The 19,744-nt window shown below is 39.2% G+C and overlaps 1 protein-coding gene across 3 annotated transcripts in view; it reads left to right on the top strand.

The window, feature by feature from the left end:
• LOC112048469 (cytokine-like nuclear factor N-PAC) overlaps positions 1 to 19,744 on the top strand; it is an 85,822-nt gene that overhangs the window by 59,138 nt on the left and 6,940 nt on the right. For all 3 annotated transcript variants that reach the window (XM_024086001.2, XM_024086000.2, XM_024085999.2), the window contains exons 8-9: positions 16,554 to 16,664; positions 18,569 to 18,712. In XM_024086001.2, the coding sequence (XP_023941769.1) occupies positions 16,554 to 16,664; positions 18,569 to 18,712 (255 nt within the window). The remainder of the gene's footprint in view (positions 1 to 16,553; positions 16,665 to 18,568; positions 18,713 to 19,744) is intronic.

Genomic DNA, 19,744 nt, shown 5'->3' with positions numbered 1-19,744 from the left:
AAGTATGCTCATACTCTAATTCCCATATGTTTGCGAGAAACCACATAGAAACATAACACATATTGTATGGCCATACGGATATACAACCATATTCCAGAGAGTTTGAAAAGGTTAGATGCTATGCAATTCAAAGGAAGAATGGTTAAAATACTCTTAAATAAGGGATATTACACAGTAGCAGAGTTCCTTAATGACAAATTATTTTATATTAATAACATGTAAATTTATACTTAATGTTTTGACAATATTATTTTCGTTTAATTTTATTTTATTATGTTTGTTATATGACTTTAATTTATGAAATGACATTATAAATGATTGACAGTTCTAATATTAGTAAATAAAATTATAATAATGTACTCGGCTTGCACGCCTATGAGGCAGATTGTGTAGGAACATTAAAATGTAACAATATCTGTATATGACCACATTCTGGCAATAAATGATTTATGATTTATGATTTATGAAACCAAGCTTCTCTCCCAAGATTATTACTAGAGCGGCAGCGAGACTTGTTCTATATTGGTGCTTATTTCTTCTATTTTATTTTTACGTAATGTAAATATACCATGCTCCAAAGGCGTTTTGTTTAAAAACAGCCCGCAGTAATCCTGTAACGGCTATTATTTAATTAGCGCTGTGGTGGCGACAATATCGCGCAAGGACGTAGGACGCGAACGCTAATCGGATCTGTTTTCACCGTCACTGTAACTGCGTTGTTTAATATTCATATATTCTGCGCGTCTTTGATGGACTTAATCATTATCAAATCATATTCGGCTCACTGCTGACCTTGATTCTCCGCTCAGATTGAGAGTTAGGCCATATAGTCCACCACGCTGGCCCAATTCGAATTGGCAGACTTCACACATGCAGAAAATTCGATAGATTATGATATACCGAAAAATAACACAGTACACAATATATCGACAGATCACAGACACAAGATATCGCGAGTGAGATTACAAACTAACATATTTTACAATTTAACGGCGACATATACATTTTAAGAAATTAAATATCAAGTGTCTCAAACGGTGACGGAGAAACATCGTGAGTATTCCTGTATATCTGAGAATTTTCTTAATTTTCTACGTGTGTGAAGTATGCCAATCCGCATTTGGCCAGCGTGGTGGACTAAGGCCTAATCCCTCCCCTTCTGTGAGGAAACTCGTGCTCTACAGTGATTGGCGAATATGGGTTGTTAATGATGATGATGATGTTTCATCAATGTCATTGTACTCGTACAGCGTATTGTAAGGTACGTTAACCTTAGGTATGCCTTTAATCTCTTAAATGCATAGGTGAAGGGCTTTACCCCTGTTTATGCGATTTGGCTTCACTTATATCAGAAGTCAATGTTCAATGTTCTGTCACCTCTTAGTATAAAAAAGACAAAAACGCCGGAAGCTACAATTCCGAAATGGAAATGGTGCTTCGCTCTCAAAAAGCGTTTAAATCGGCAACTGGAGCGGCGGAAATAAGCATAGTAGATATACTGGCGCCGTAGTATAAACTTGTGAAACTCAGTAGTTACACGCAGTATGTTGGTAGTTTTAGTACAGCTTCTTGTGGTAGAACTTTCCTGGGATGTACTGCCATGCCATCCACATTTATGTCACCAAAATAGCATGAATGTGTTTGTGATGTTTGTGGCTTAGACTCATCATCATCATATCAACTGATGGACGGCCAATGCAGGACGTAGGCCTTTTGTAGGGACTTCCAAACATCACTCTCCTGAGACGCCTGCATACAGTGAATCAAAACGACTCGTATGATCTCGTCAGTCCACCTGGTGAGGGGTCGAGGTGCAAGGTCATTCCAGCACCTTGGGACCCCAACGTCCATCGCCTCTTCGAACTATGTGCGGGGGCCACATAGCTACTTTAGCTTCGCGACTTGTTGAACTATGTGACTTTGGTTCTTCTGCGGACCTCCTCATTTCTGATTCGATGATGCAGAGATACTGCAAGCGTAACTCATTCCATCGCCCTGTGTGTGATTCTGAGCCTTCTTATGAGGCCCATAGTTGGCGATCAAGTGACTTAAACTAGAGGCACTATTTGTCAACTAATTCATGTTGTTTCGAGCTTCGTAAACAAAGTAATGACACATTACTTGTCGAACCAATTGACTTATCGTCACATCGTGAATTCGTGACTCGTTAACCAGTTGCGCTGTTCAGTTTTTGCGACGACAATACATATCAATTACTATTCAATGCCTCAGAATACAGAAATACTATAGTACGTACACGAGCACACAAATTCCAAATGTTGCATGTAGGTACAAGTATTTTTGGGCGATTTTAGGCACAAGGCGTTTCGAAGTTGGAACACCGTCGACTTTCCAACTCCGGGAATTAGTGGAAAAGACCTAAAGAACAGGTCTGCCTGATATGATGACTGTCAGGTTATAAAAACATCGTTATGAGAATAGCGTTAAGCCGGGTCCACACGTGTGTAACGCGTAATGTAAGATTACGTGTAATGTAGTGCCAACAGTGTGGACGGCACATGGATTAGCTCTAAAGCCGGCGCGAGCGTTACATGTAATGCTCGTAGTGCCGTCCACACGTAGAATTCGCATTGCATTACACGTTCCATTACATTACGCGTTACACACGTCTGGACCCGGTCTTACATTATTTATTTCGGTATTTAATGTTTGCGGCGTGGAGTTATGACATGCGACTATCAATGGATGACGCAAGCTGCTACGTACTGGCGATGGCGGGCGGCACGCACGGGAAGTCAAATGGCAATGGCTTCCACTGTCCCATATACAATGAGTGCAAATTACTTGAGGACAATTAAGTGTTATCGACGTACGATGTACGAGTCATATAGTTATTTACGAGTTTAATACTAGTAGACGCCTCGCGGTTTCACACCCCTTGTCGTGGAAATGCAGGGATAAAATATATTGGTGAGGATGTACGAGTAGCTAGTTAATGAGGAAAAGAGTTTTTAAAATCGATTGGAACAAACAAACAAACAATCTTATCTTATAATCTCTGTATAATGTTAGTTTAGACTACTGTTAGATTTTGATTAGTTTACCTAACCTAAATGTATTTATATAAGTATAAATTTTAGGGTTCTATACCTCAAAATCATCATCATTTTTCTTAACAGCCGATGGACGTCCACTGCTGGACATAGGCCTCTTGCATGAACTTTCAATTCACAACGGTCCCGAGCGGCCGCATTCCAGCGGCTCTCTGCAACCCTTGATGTCCTCGGTCCTAGGAGACCTAGGACCTCGACCAACACTGCACTTGCCGGTGCGGGGTCGCCATTCCAGTGCCTTGGACTCCCAGGCTCTTCGAACAATGTGGCCTGCCCATTGCCACTATAGCAACGCGACTCGCTGAGCTGTGTCAGTGATTTTGGTTCATCTGCGGCTCTCCTCATTTCTGATTTGAGAAACGGAACCCTAATAGGATCAACTTGTTGTCCATTTGTCGATCGGTAACAGACAGGCAGACAAACGAGGCGGATGGTTTTGTTATAAGTATAATATGGTGTAAATAGTGGAAATGGGCAGGCCACATTGTTCAAAAAGCCAATGGACGTTGGGGTCCCAAGGTGCTGGAATGGCGACCCCGCACCGGAAAGCGCAGTGTTGGTCGATCCCTGACTAGATAGACCGAGGATATGAAGCGGGTTGCAGGGAGCCGCTGGATGCTGGCGTCTCGAGACCGCTGTGCTTGGAGGTCCATGCAACAGGCCTATGTCCAGCAGTGGACGTCTATCAACTGATGATGATGATAATATAATGTTATTAGATATAATATTCTTAGCATTTTTTCCCTCTCTATGCATTTACGTAATTACCAACGTGTCAGTTGTTTTTCCTTCGAGTTTCTTTTAGCCTTTGTACTTTGCTCTCAGCATCATAATGAAATAACTTGTAATAGCTTTAAGACTAAGTACATTTAAAGATCAGCATTTGTAATTATGAAGATAAGTATAATGCAACTTAATACCAGCTATGACGTTCGTGATAACGGTTTTTTTTGGTTTATGAACGTTTCATTCAATTCACATTTTGCAACTGAATTTCATTAGAAACTGTAGTGGATTAATCGATGGATTTTTTGATTTTTCGTGATAATAAGTAGCCATGTGTTTATCCAAGGTATAGTCTATTTCCATTTCTAATTTCAACCAAATCCCAGCAGTAACTTGGGCGTGAAAGAGTAACAAACATTTATAAATCCACACCTCTTAAAATATTCGTAGGATATATTTTTACTTCTCTCATATATCTCATATTTTAGATGAGAAAGATGGTCTGGTTTAAAAATAAATGATTTGTCATCAAAACCGTTCGTGACATCTTCGTATTCCAAGTATTTCCAAATACCAAACATCCCGCAATGCAGAAATGTGGGAGAGATACCTACAGTCTGTCTTGGCACTACATCTTGTGGCTATTCAATGCATCTCTACTTTAATATTTTAGTTGAAATTTATCTAACTGCCGTGCGAAGCTTTGAAATCGTGGGAACAATTTCCAACGGATTGAAAGTGAAATTGTCATTTTGTTAATTGTTTTAGTTAATTATGGATTGTTATGACGTAATTAATGTAATTAAGTTTTTAAATGCGTTGTATCATAATAGAGACTTTTGGGGTTAAAAAATTTTAGACATGTCTAATTTAGAAATTGATTTTGGTTTGGTTGCTACTTGACGAGGCGTGGGTTTGGCTCTTTGGTAATTGTCGGGCAGGAATTGATAAGGATATTTGCAGGTACTGCCCGTGCGGATAAAGAATGGGATTATAAAGTTCATCTATTTACTATTCGATCTCATTATTTACGTCTATACCAAAAGATCTCCAAGTGTGGGTCGCGAGAGAATATTGAGAAGGTCCGGAAAACATAAGATAACCCGACCGATCGGGGTGACAGACGGACGGTCGCCGGCCACTGATAATAAAATTCACATACAATCGCAAGCAGTTATTAAAATTCTGGCTCTCAGTTGCTGAGAACCATCCTTGCCTGTCCGTCCACGTCGTAAGACTTCTGCGGCGATTTTTCCCTCAGACCGCAAAGACTAGAGAAATTTGAGCGTTACTAGTATTTTATGCCTCCTTTTTTAGATGACCAAGAGGTGGGTTCCGACATAAGTAGTTTTGTTTGTTGCGTCGAAGCCCAATTAAGTTTAGGGACTGCTTTATACTAAATTCAGTCATCAGTACTAATTGTCAAAAAATTAACTTGACAAATTAATAAATTGATGAGCCGCCCTTTCTAATCCCATTCTTTATCCGCACGGGTAGTAATTACGTAGGCGGAAGGCTGGTTAGTCCGATATAAACCTCCGCGCCTCCCTCCCATGTTGCATTGATATCGTAGGAAATCAATATACAGTAAGTATACTGATTTCCTACAATAATGGTTTAGGCTTCGGTCGTGGCTAGAGGCCGTACTAGCCTACTGGTAAAACTTATCGCTATAAAAGATTAGCGCTCCGGTGCTACGCCTTGTTTTTGATTAACCGCCCTGTTTTAGTCCGTATCGCCACAGAATTACTTGGGGTTTTAGTCACCAGCCTCTGCCTTATCTATACTAATATTCTAGAGAGAAAATATTTGATTGTTTGTTTGTTTGCTTTAAATAGGCTCTGAAACTACTTAACCGATTTGAATTTTTTTTCACTGTTGGGAAGCTACACCATCTCCGGGTGCTAAAGGCTATATTTTATCCCCAAATTCCTACAAGAAAGGGAACCACGCGGGTGAAACCGCACGGTGTCAGCTAGGTGTTGTAATAAAAAAAAAATAACGATATTTATATATAGCGATTACGACATCAAATTCGATTGGTCGAGATTATCATTCATGATACATTTGAATTCAATAAACATATTGCATGTAGGATCAGTCGAGCCGTTTCGGTGGAGTGCTAACTGCTACCACAAACACCGTATCATGAGATTATTTACAAGATTATTTCAATAACAATTTGTAGCGTGATAAATGAATAGGGTACTAGTTCACGAAAACCGTGATAGCCCAGTGTATATGACCTCTGGTTTTGATTTTGAGGACGTAGGATCGAATCCGGCCCGGGGTATGCACCTCCAACTTTTCAGCTATGTGCATTTTATTAAATCAAACATGACGTGTTTTGAATGGTGAAGGAAAATCATATGAAGCAATTTGCATACCAACCTGAGAATTTACTGATTTTTCTTCAAATTGGGCCAGCGTGATAAAACTAAGAGGAGACTCATACTCAACAGTGAGCCGTTTATGGGCTGCTAATGACGATGGCGATGATGGTAGTTCACTATAAGTTACCTACATACTCGTAGCAAAGGTAAATTAAAAGTATACTCGTATGTTAAAGAACATAACGAAACAAACATTAAAAGTGAAATAGATGTTTAAAAGTATCTGGAATAGAAAGTGAAGTACAAAAATGCGTCATGAATTCAGCGCCGTAGTTTTACATTTGGAGCAAGTTTTTGTTCGATCGTGAGGTTTCCGGGCCAAGGTGAATCCTCCACGCTTTAGGATACTAAGAACTCTGAATTACTATCTAGAAATGTTTTAAGGCATAATAAATATTCAGCTTGGTGGCTCAATATCGTTGTATTGATCGGGCGCTTTCTGACCTTGGGTGTTGGGCTTTTTCGTTGTTGTTGATAACAAGTTATCACCGGTTATCCTATTCCGGTACTGCATACGTCATAACCGCATCGTACGTTTCGGATGCATCGCATCAAACGGATCGTAGTATTATTTGTATAAAAAGTCATACAAGTGCGTCCACTGATCTGCATCGTACGGATCTTGCGAATTTACCATAAAATTAAAAATCCGTTTGATGATCCAATTACCTTTGGACTTGTACCGCACACAAATTCACCAATAAAATTGTCTGTCGTTCTTAGCGGATGTCTACCAACCTTATATTACCCAATTTCAACTCTGTACGTCAATCGGTTCTTGAAATTTCGTGATGAGTGAGTGACCTTTCGCTTTTATATAAGTATTTAGATTGTGTGTCATGATAAAACGTTTGATACCTTTCTTGAAGTCTGTAAGGTTACGTTTGGATATAACAATATTATTAAGTACATATATACAAATCCGTTAAGTTCCCATCGCGATCAATTTACACCGGCATTGTCCAATTTCCCGCGCGGAAAATTTGCAAATAACAATACACTGTTTGGACGGTCCGCTTCGACCGCATTATGCATATCGTCGATAACGATCTATCGATTTATTGCTTTCTCGACGTCGTAATATTGGTTCGCTTTTAAAAGACCGTAACTATCACAGAATTCATAACGACGAAACAATAGAAATGGCGTTTATAGCTTTAGCGTGTAAGCGTGATCTAGTCGCCGCCTGGGTGTACTGTACACCTGCAAAATTTTCCGAATTTCAATGGCTTAACGGTTAAGTTGGACTCAACACCGAAAATACATGTGTGCCTGCTGGATTGTTGTAGTAGCCAGTAAGTGCCAGTAGTCACTAATACAGTAATGTTTCGACTATTGGGAAGTGAACCGCAATGTTGGTTCACATAAGCAAGCACATAATGACGAAACAATAGAAATGGGATGTAACTTGCGCGCTTAAGCGTGATCTTGTCGCCGCGTATACACTTCCCTCTGTTCTACTGGCTGGCAATGTGATGCTAGTCCTTGTGTCAGCTGGAGCGCCGTGAAGTGGCTGATCGAACCAAAGTTTGATACGGGGTAGTAGCTTTCGTAGCAGCAGACGCTCGAACAACTTGGCGATGTGCGGCAGTAAAGTTTAGGTCTATGTTTCTCGGAGCGTATTCGACAATTGCCAGGTTTGGGTATGGATAATGCCCTTTACCCACGTCGCGCGTCTCTAAAAAAGTGGGCGGGGGGAGTACCTACCCCTAGTTGAAGTTCCTGGTCATTGCCACTAGGGTATTTCTGGGCAATTTCTGAATGGCGACGATCGGGGTCCTGTTGTATCCAGGCGCTTTTCTCTTGGTGAGATGTGAGATGGCTCGTCCTCGTCAGAATTAAGGAGGGTCTCTCCAATGCAGGGTCGTACAGTGTTTCTAAACTCAACATTCTGGCGATACTAGTCTTTATAGTTTAGTGTTACACGCCATTTCTATTGTCTTGTTAGATATATTTCTATGGTAGCAGTTCTCAGTTCCGTTATGTCCAATGTAATGAACATCTACTGTGCGAACCGCAATTGGTTTGCGGTCGACTCTGCGCCACGTTTTATTTTATCTCGGATCCTATAATATGTTATTGTAGTTTGTAACTACTTATCGTTGACCTGTATTTTATCAGCTACGAGTATAACATACGTCCGTATAGTTACAAATATTGTTTAAATGTGGAGAACACCTAATTGTTTGACCCAGAGTTTTTAGTTTCACTCGAAATTGACAAAGAATTTTTCGTAACTTTCAGGCTTCTGTAGCTCACAAGGAAAAAAAAAGACAGAAAATTCATAGGAACATTTATCACTTGTCCGTCAGTCCGTCCGTCTGTCTGTCAAGATTCAAGACAAGACCCTTTTTTAGGGTTCCGTAGTACACACAAGGAACCCTTACAGTTTCGCTATGTCCGCGGATTAGCGCAGAGACCATTACTAGTAGAAATAGAAAGCTGTTATTTATTCAAGATGAGTATGAACATTAAAAATGTCAAAAAAGTCATAAAATCAAATCTGGACAAATATTTTTTTAAGCTACCTCCCTACATGTACAACCCTACAAGTGGGGATGATTTTGTTTTTATATATTTCGAATATTTAAAATTCTTTCCCGAGGATTTTGTTTATTAATTCCACATAAAGAATGAAAAGGAGATAGAGGCTTCTTCATCATTCTAAACAAAAGTAAATTGTTCTCTTGTTGTTGACTCGCGTCATATTAAAGTGGGCGGATAATTGTGCCTCTGAGTATATTATTTATTGTGTGCCATAAGTTGCAAATCCACTATGTAACCTTCGAAATAATTTCGTACATCGACTTTCACTGTACCGGTTTCGCGTCCTTTGTAATAGATTACTCATCTAGGCCATAATATATTATGTTATGTATATTTTGTGTATATTATTATTCTTTATATAACAATTTCTACAGTAGGTTAATTGCGGTTATTTAATTTAATATACATATTACATATATTTGCCGTGAGAGCCGTGATAGCCCAGTGGATATGACCTCAACCTCCGATCCCGGAGGGCGTAGGTTCAAATCCGGTCCGGAGCATACAACTCCAACTTTTCAGTTGCGTGCATTTTAAGAAATTAAATATCACGTGTCTCAAACGGTGAAGGAAAACATCGTGAGGAAACCTGCATATTATAATTATAATAATTTTTAATAATAATTTTAATATAATTTTCTTAATTCTCTGTGTGTGTGAAGTCTGCCAATCCGCATTGGACCAGCGTGGTGGACTATTGGCATAACTCCTCTCAGTCTGAGAGGAGACTCGAGCTCAGTAAAAAGCAAAAGTAATTTGCTTTTTAGGGTAAACATCATTAGGTACTAGGTTCGAGTTACAGATCATGATAGAATTGTGGTTCGTTTTTTAAACGACTTCAAAAAAGGAGGAGCTTCTCAATTCGACGCGTATGTTTTTTTTAATGTTTGTTACCTCATAATTTCATCAATTATTATTAACCAACTTTGTAAATTGTTTTGTTTGAACGAGTATACTTTCAGATTGGTCTCATTTCATTTTCATGAAAATCGATTTAGTAATTTTGTGTTAAAATTAAAATAACTGAAATACGTTTCCATTTTTATGTTAAAAAGATTATTGTAAGTTATACTACGGCTACTATGCGATGGCCGCTATGCGATTCCTGCTGCGTGAAATACCCAAGTTCATACACAAAGTTCAAATATGTCACAAATATAATAATATACATTGTATTTATGACAAAATGTCCCTATCATTAGCATTGAGGTACTCGTATAAGGAAAGACTAGACGCCCGCCGTTGCATTTTAGTAAACAATTGGACATTAGTCATTTCCACTATCAAGATAGCGTAACACCTATCTTGATTGTTTTAGAATTGTGTTTAAATATAAAGTGTGTGTATAACACAGAGTAACCAGAGTGAGTCTTTACAAGCAACGTACTGAAGCCGGTGACACCCATTAAAAAAAGTCACGCGTCTCCTTAACCGCCGCATACAAACTTTTTTCGTAATTTGCATTTCAAAATTTAACACTAACAACTATTACGTAAATTGATATAATAATCAATAATTACAAAAAAAAATATTCCATCTTATTTCTTTACTTTTTGTGAACATTTTTTATAAAATATTTAAAAACATAAGACACCATTTTTCTTGAATAACATTGAAAATTACTGATGCGACTCGAGAATGTATTACTTTTTGAATTTCGTATTTGAAACGGCTACGACACCGTCGTGTGTCCAATGTATATTATTGATTAATCTGTGGTGTATAATTAACAAATTTTATTTCAACAAAATTTTATTGTATGGGGTACATTGTCTATCGAAAAGGAAAAAAAACACAATTCTTTGGATTCCGTTGAACTGGAGTGATTTGAATTGTTAGTTCAAATTGTTTGATAAGTCAGTGTGGACGTAAAAACAACAAACAGTCACGTTCCATAAACAAAAATGTTAGCATCAAAAGATTTCCTCTGTTGCGCGTGTGCGCTGTGCTCATAGAAGGCGATAGAAATGGCATGCGCCATTTTGAATTATCTTTGTACTATTACGTATTATGTGACTATACTTGAGAATAGTATTGCCGACGAAACACAATTTTGATGTTTTCAAAACACAAACTAGCTTTCCAAATTTTTGTCTGTCTTTCTGTCAGTTTGTCCGGGCTACTCTTTGGAAAGACGAGACCGATTTTAATGGGATTTTCACTGAAAGACAGGTGGTTATTGAGCAATATATAGGCTATGTGTTTTTATCCAGGAAAATTTCATGGTTTGTGAAAAACTGAATAGTCCTTTTCATGAAAGAAGTCCCGCGGTTTAAATCTGAACTAAAATTGACAGCGCCTTACACAAATGACAATAAGACCGCCATTACCAAAGGACACTGAGCGCCATTAAGACATTAGCGCCACGTCTGAGGGACTTCTTTCATGAAAAGGACTCTACGCGTGAATTTCAGTTCATAGGACTATACGAAGTGCAGGCGTCCGCTAATGTATTTGCTGATTTGAGAAAGACAATTTACGTGTACAGTGGGACTATTCTGTAACGATGTATTGTATAGCTCGCAATTTCTAAGAACATTTAATAAATTAAACATTCTATAGTATTGTGTTAGACAGAGAGAGATAGAGGTGAATTCGAAACTCGTACTAGCGAGTTATAAAACCATCGTTACAGAATAGCCTAGCAGTCAGTGGTGTGCATAAGGTTGTCGATCAGGGTATGCACTAGTAATACAATTAAGCAAACTGGAAAAATCTGCACTAAGAAGACAACTCTTAGGGTATGCAGTACTTTAATGCATGTATGAAGTGCACACTACTGCTAGCAAACGCCATTTCTATCGCTTTGTTGTGAGTGTTCATAATAATAGTTGAGTGAGTTGAGTGCAAACTTTGCCATTGACCTTCGTCTGCAGTCTGTTTCGAGATTCTTCTCAAACGACTGTAGTCTCTATTGTTTGGAGTGAAGGTAAATATTTAGTGCACGGTGTAAGGACGACTTTACGTACTCGCTGTGATGATTGACGGCCTCCGTGGCGCAGTGGTATGCGCGGTGGATTTACAAGACTTAGGTCCTGGGTTCGATTTTCGGCTGGGCCGATTGAGATTTTCTTAATTGGTTCAGGTCTGGCTGGTGGGAGGCTTCGGCCGTGGCTAGTTACCACCCTACTGACAAAGACGTACCGCCAAGCGATTTAGCGTTTCGGTACGATGTCGTGTAAAATACCGAAAGGGGTGTGGATTTTCATCCTCCTCTTCCTAGATTGCATCGTCACTTACCATCAGGTGAGATTGTAGTCAAGGGCTAACTTGTATAGAATAAAAAAAAAATACGAGTAGATTTAGAACTTAATCTATCTATCTATACTTATAATAAATCTGTAGAGAGGTCAATTCTGTACATGAAATATATTTCCAAAATAACTATCGTGATTAATGATCGATAGTGATGCCAAAAATGCAATCAGTAAAATTTGTCTGTTAGTCGGTATGTTCTTTATAGAAACAAAAACTACTCGACGGATTTTAACGAAACTTGGCACAGTTATTCTTCATACTCCTAGGCAAGTTATAGTATACTTTGATGATGGTTCTAAGCTATATACAGCCCTTAAGCTGTTTTTTTATTCTATCTTGTATCTAAGAGGAATTTCAATCATCATCATAATCATTATCAACCCATATTCGGCTCACTGCTGAGCTCGAGTCTCCTCTCAGAATGAGAGGGGTTAGGCCAATAGTCCACCACGCTGGCCCAATGCGGATTGGCAGACTTCTTCACACACGCAGAGAATTAAGAAAATTATCTGATGTGCAGGTTTCCTCACGATGTTTTCCTTCACCGTTTGAGAAACGTGATATTTAATTTCTTAAAATGCACACAACTGAAAAGTTGGAGGTGCATGCCCCGGGCCGGATTCGAACCTACGCCCTCCGGAGTCGGAGGCAGAGGTCATATCCACTGGGCTATCACGTCTCTAAATTTCAATACTTTTAATTTTAACTTGAAAATTGAATAAAGTGGAACTCCATTAAGATCAGCCCGGTATTATATTGCATTACCATAAATTATCACAAAATGTAACTTTCTGTAAAATATGTATATTAACGGATGTCTGCGTTGAAGAGAATTTACATTAAAAGCGATAATTTTAGCTCATGTTTATTTATTCAGCATACTTGGCCTATATTACTTATCAGAATTAATCTAAAAGTTATATAACTTACGTAGGCACTTGCTGATAGTCGTTATAATAAATAATAGGTATATTCTTTTAATAATAAGTTACGTCATTTTGATATGAGCAGGCGTTAATTTGCGTAAGTTCCTGAGGAACAGAGAATAATTGATTTAATTATTCAGTTAGTAATTGAACAAAGCTACAAAGTGCTCTGGGCTATGGAAAATCAGCCAGCTCAGACCTTGAAAATCTACGATGGTACGAGAATGCTACTGAGATTTTACTGAACCAGTTTTGAAAATATAAATTTTCAAAATTTATCTGACCTGCGAATCGAATCAAGAACCTGCCAGGTAAAAGTGATCCATAAGTAAATGCGCTTTAGAGCTTAAGGTCTTAAAAGTATTGGTTAAAATATTGAAGTTAAATTTACGAAAATTTAGAAGAAGTACGTTAAATTGGCCAAAAAAGCCGAACTGATAAAAATTAAAAACAGCATAGGTACATAATGAATGAAAAGAAATACACAAGAACAAAAACCCAATAAAAACTGGCAGCGGAATTTCCCAATTACCTACCTACACATTAATTATTTAGGATTCACAAGATTGCGCCAGCGGCTTCGTCCGCTATAATTACGTATACATGAACCTCGTAGCTAAGGAAACGCGATGGAGTTACGACTATAGATGTAAGATCGGATGTTAAACCAATTAAACCATTCCATTTAAAAAAAAAAAACCCCGTTTAAAACCCAAAAACAAAACATTTTTTTCAGTTTTAAACCATATGTTTTAATGACTTCGTATTATTTTACTATAATTACATTTTCTTGATTTTATCTAGGTAGGGAGTACCTACCTAAAAAATTGTAAACATTTTTTTATGTATTTTATGTGATTTACCTACCTAATTATTTCATTTACTTACTTAGCTAAAATCTATTGCAAAAACTCTGTGTTGGTAAATAGTAAATGAACTTTTTGGTATATAACGATGCTAATTAAATTGTATCGCAAACCCACACTCTTGCACTCTCGTTTACGTTAGTCTCCTGGACTCGACTGCAGTTTTAAACCGTTTAAAATGGTTTAAAATTGCAGAATTTTATTTAAAACGTTTTAAATAGGATTATTTACATCTATAGTTACGACTACTTACCATCTAAAATTGTCGATTTTCCATAATAAATTGCAAATTTTTGGAGATTTGTGCTTTTCCTATTTCTTTAACTCTATTTAAGGCAAGTTTGCTATCCTTCATTGACTACACGTATGTAGTTCCTATTCTCGTCCACTGTTTGCTTGTCGATAATCTAGTATTTGTTCAGTCCGTATCCTCGACACCAAATGGTAGGGTATAACAAAAGAATGGACTCAGAAACCTTTTGGCAACATGCAGAATCGTAATCTGCATGCTTTTCTGAGTTTAAAACTTAACAGTATGCGGTCCTCGAATTATGCACCCTCAATACCTCACAGCGCCTTGTCTATAAACTAAGATTAAGCATCTGCCATTGCTCAAGGCAGAAAATATTTTTTCGGATTGATAAAAATAACCTTCGCGGTGATCCAGGACATTGAAATCTTTGGCAGTGAATCACCGCGTGTCCTAAATTAATGCCAACTAATGTTAAAGTTGCGCATGTTTGTTTGTTTGTATGTCTTTCACACCTTAGCTACTCAACCGATCAACATAAATCTTTGCATACATGTACACTAATATTATAAAGCTGAAGAGTTTGTTTATTTGAACGCGCTAATCTCAGGAACTACTGGTCCGAGTTGAAAAATTAATTCAGTGTTTGGCAGCTCATTTATCGAGGAAGGCTATAGGCCATATTTTATCCCCGTATTCCAAACGGGAACCACGCGGGTGAAACCGCGGTAAAAAATTAGCATTTTCAAAAACTACAATAAATAATTAAGTAAGTCTAGGTATAACAAAAATGTATTTGTTATACCTAGACTTACTCGAAAAACTTCACAAAAAAAGACATAAGAAAAATTAATTTCCTAAATATTTGTCTGTCTGTCTATTGCAGATAATTTAAAATCCAATGATGGATATTTTCCAATGTTCACAGGGTTTTTTTTGCACAATTTTAGGACGGTTTTATATCTTTAGAAAAACCTTCTACTTGTTATGAAGAGAACCTACGTGTACCTACGTGTTATATCAGCTAATTAGTAATTACTTTTATTATATGTTATTTTAAAAGCATTTGTAATGTAGTTGCTTACCTAAGTACATTACAAAGTACCGACGCAAATGAAAAAATAAATAATGGTTAGTGTGAATAAGAATAAATTAATTTTTTACATTCTTGGTTTTTCCCCAATTTTAATTATGTAGGTATGTATGTACTCGTAAGTAAGTACATAAATTACTTAGGTACTTAAAACATTTCGTACAAAGTCCACAATTTGAAAATGTTATGTTATTCAAGTAGATAACTAAATTCTACTAGTAACTAAGTATATTAGCTATTTAATCGTATAAAATTCTTGCTCAAATTATGCTTTAAAATTGAAAATAAGTTGAAAATTATGCTCGTTAAGCAATTTTCTAAACTAATTATCTCCTACTGCATAAGCATATTGTATCGCCGCGCCGGCTCCGATATGAGATCGTATTCCAACAATGCGTAGACCGATAGTGCCAGTTCGGTTCATACAAATTACAAAATGCGAAATGAACTGGATTGGATAGACACAGTGTGCAATATTGCGTGACCGTGCGTTGGGAATGAGCCGTTATCAAAATGGCGTCGCTCGACGCGGTGGCCGGCCGCCATTGTAGCGTGGGGTCGTTGACGTCGCTGTGCCGGCGATCGTTCGCGTGGCGCGGATATCGATTCGCCACACGCGGCCGCGAGACCGCGCTGCGCCATCTAGCGGCGGTCTTGTGAAACTGAATAGTTTTGTTTGGTTGGTATAGATGGCGTTGTTAATTCAAATAATGCATCCATTTATTTTATTTGATTAAAATTTGTTTTAATTAGTAAATAAATCTAAATGTGTACATACTTTAATTAAAAACCATTTATCTAGCCTATTATAAGATGTTGCTTTCCATGTATGCTTGGAGCTTGCAGCACAATTTTTGGTCTTTCCAGGTTTTACCGTGCATAACAAGAACAGTGGCCTTACCCCTAAAGAAGCCAGGGTAACAATCCACTCCCCCTTACCTTTTTTGTGGTTCAAATCCACAATCACCCTCCGCAGGGCTTCCCACAGGGGTGCCTAACGCGGAAAACATCGGCAATCCGAATTTTCTACTTATTCAGCCATTTGGCACTAATTCTTGGTTATAAGCCAACCCAAGGCTCCTATCCGTCTTCACGGCAGCGAATAGTTCCCACAGTCTTTGAGTCCCCGGAACTGTTTTTTCTACACCCCGACGGGTGTGAGAGTTGAGTCAGTGTCATGGTCTTCAGTTTATTAAAAAAAGGTTATTAGTCCTATCCAACTAAGCGTATGGCTTGTGCTAACAGTGGGTACAACAATAGTCTAGAATATAGACCTGTAATATCAGTTCGGCCCCTGAATCTTGGCAGGATTTTAGGGTTTTTTAAACAATTCTATCTAATTCTCAGCTATATGAGTTTGACCCCCTAAATCTTGAAGCTTAAACAGAGTTTTTCTAATGAGAATGTATTGTTGTTCCAGTGCAAAGACTTCGAGAAGGTGGGCGCCACGATAGCGGTGACGCCGTGCGACGTGGTGGAGGAGGCGGACATCACCTTCTCTTGCGTGGCGGACCCTCAGGCTGCGAAAGAGGTACAACTCTTTGACTTTTCGACCTTAACTATCGCCATTGGCTCATGAGAACTTGATGTTTCAAAAGTGCTTGTAAATTAAGCCGTATTGAAATAAATGAATTTTGAATTTCGGTTTAATGTAATGGTACTGATAAGCAGGTTAATTCACTATCTTTGACGTATGCTAGTTGACATATACGAAATTGAGATTCTATGTAACTAATGTCATCCGGTGCTTGCTGGTGGATATCACACAGAAGGTAAATGACACTGTCAATTGATTTGATGTTTATTTTAATAGGTTGATAATAAAGACCAAAATAGTGAATAGGCCAGTTGATAAATGTTAATCTCCGGTGCGGGGTGTGATATTAGCTGAAACCTGTCAACTGTGACCTTTGTGTGTGACCGATGCCGCGGGCCGATACATACATTGTTCTATACATGTCCGTGCTATGCGTCGCGCTCGACCTTCGCCTTTGTGCGAAGGCGAAGTTATGAAAATTATGTTATTTCTGGGAAAACATGACCAACTTTCGTCGAAACTAATTAGTTGTAGTTTGCAAATTATAATGAGCTTTAGGTTCTGTGATAAATACAAATGAGTTGGATTGTAACGCTTTCACGTCTAAAATTTAAACCCGATATTATTTCACTAATGGAATACTGTTGTAAAGCAAATGATGTAGGTTGTAGGCTATATTTTATCCCTGTATTTTCCCGGAAATGAGAACTATGCGGGTGATTCCGCGATGACGTCCAATAGTGTGATCCGCCTCCATCGGGCTTCCCACAAGCGGTTCTAACTTGGCGGAGGCGATTCGCATCCCATATAAAGAAAGAAAGAAAGAATATTATTCCACACATAAAAATATCTCCAATACATCCAGAACAATACCTTTCGATGTGTGACATAACCCAGAAAATGGTCCCAGCTCAGCATGATGCTACTGCTATGCTACATTTAAAATAGGTCTTCTTCTTTCTTCTTTTTCCTGGGCCTTTTCCGCACTTGGCCACTAAAGTTGACCGTTGTACCTACGTAAAATTAAAATAGGTCTTGTAGCGCTGATTTTCAACTGGAACCATCACAGCCAACAACACAACCTTATATCTTATCACAGCCTATTGGCCTTCGGTGCTCTAGCTAACGCGATGAACCTGACTGTCTTCACAGCAGTCGTCCGAAACTACTGTGGGAAGGGTTAGCCTTGAAACTGTTTTTCCACACCCCAAAGGGTTGTGTGCGAGGGTATAGATATCAAGTAGATCATCATCATTATTATCCGCCGATGGACGTCCACAGCTGGACATAGGCCTCTTGCATGGACTTCCAAGCACAACGGTATTGAACCGCCAGAATCCTGCGCCTACCGACAACCCGCTTGATGTCTTCGGTCCACGGTTCGCTTTTCGGTGCGGGGTCTCCATTCCAACACCTTGGGACCCCAACGTCCATCGGCTCTTCGAACTATGTGGTCTGCCCGTTGCCACTTCAGCTCCGCGACCCGCTGAGCCACGTCAGTGACTCTGGTTCGTCTGCGAATCTCCTCATTCCTGTTTCGAGTAGATCAGTTAGTTCAATGTTATGTTATTACTTATTACTAGCCGTGATAGCCCAGTGGATATCTCTGCCTCCGATTCCGGAGGGTGTGGGTTCGAATCCGGTCCGGGGCGTGCACCTCAACTTTTCAGTTGTGTGCATTTTAAGAAATTAAATATCACGTGTCTCTAACAGTGAAGGATAAACATCGTGAGGAAACCTGCATACCAAAGAATTTTCGTAATTCTTTGCGTATGTGAAGTCCGTCATCCGCATTGGGCCAGCGTGGTGGACTAATGGCTTAACCCCTCTCATTGTGAGAGGAGACTCGAGCTCAGCAGTGAACCGAATATGGGTTGATCAAATCAATGTTATTCCAGATGGTGTTCGGCAATTGCGGCGTGCTGCACTGCCCGTCGCTGGAGGGCAAGGGCTACGTGGAGATGACGTCCATCGACGCCGACACGTCGCACGACATCGTGGAGGCCATCAGCGGCAAGGGCGGCCGCTACCTCGAGGCGCAGGTCAGATATGTTATGTTCTTCTTCTTCGTCTTAGACCTTGTCCAGAATTCGTCGCGAATCGTATCGCGCGAATTCATACGCGCGTTGTCGAAGTACTAGACTTCAATACATTGCGTCCACAAGCATCGCGCGAATTCAAAATACGCGCGTAAATCGCGTGCCAGGCACGCGCTTGATTCGCGCGTAATGCGCGCGAGTCGAGACACTAGGGACGCCTTGTTGCGTCCAGTTAACGCGCAAACTCTAGAGCGAGTGCAAGTTCAACTCCATGTTTCGTACTGAATTCCTCCCCAAATGCACGCGCGTTGGTACGGGTCTTGTAGAATTCGCGCTTTCTGGGCTGAGCCTTAGGGTGCCTCTCCGACTAGTGAAGGTTAGCAGTCAGTTTCTTGAACTCGTCTATCCTTCGCGAGGCGAAATAATTGTACGGCGCTCGCGATCCCGATCCCTGTATGTTATGTTGCATCATCATTATTAACAACCCATATTTGGTTAAATGTTGATCACGAGTCTCCTCTCAGAATGAGAGGGGTTAGGCTAATAGTCTACCACGTTAGCTCAATGCGGATTGGCAGACTTAGACACACGTAGAGAATTAAGAAAACTCTCTGGTATGCAGATTTCCTCACGAGAGAATTTTCAAAATCAGGTTCAGTGCAGTAGATCCACAGATTACCTTCTACAATCTTTTTTTTAATATTAGTACTTATAGATAACATCCTAAACTGACCGGAGGTGGGAATCGAACTTAAGACCTCTCTGTTAAGACCACATCACTACCAACTGCGCTAGAGAGGCAATGGCTAGGCTAGACTGCGCTAGATCGTTCAAAAGGCTACTCGCCTGCTGTACAAAACTAAGAAGAATTTTTGCATATAGGCAGTTTAGATACCTAGAAACTCTAATCACATTTTTATTTGTGAAAATAATCTCGTAATTGTAATATTTTTATAAAACAAAATCGTATTTTTATCACGTCACCGCAAACGCCAATCATAAACTGTAACGTCATTCGCTACAAGGCATCGGTTT

This window comes from Bicyclus anynana, chromosome 23, assembly GCF_947172395.1.
Source record: "Bicyclus anynana chromosome 23, ilBicAnyn1.1, whole genome shotgun sequence".
NCBI classification, from domain to species: Eukaryota; Metazoa; Arthropoda; class Insecta; order Lepidoptera; family Nymphalidae; genus Bicyclus; species Bicyclus anynana.
This window is presented reverse-complemented; position numbering and strand designations above follow the sequence as displayed.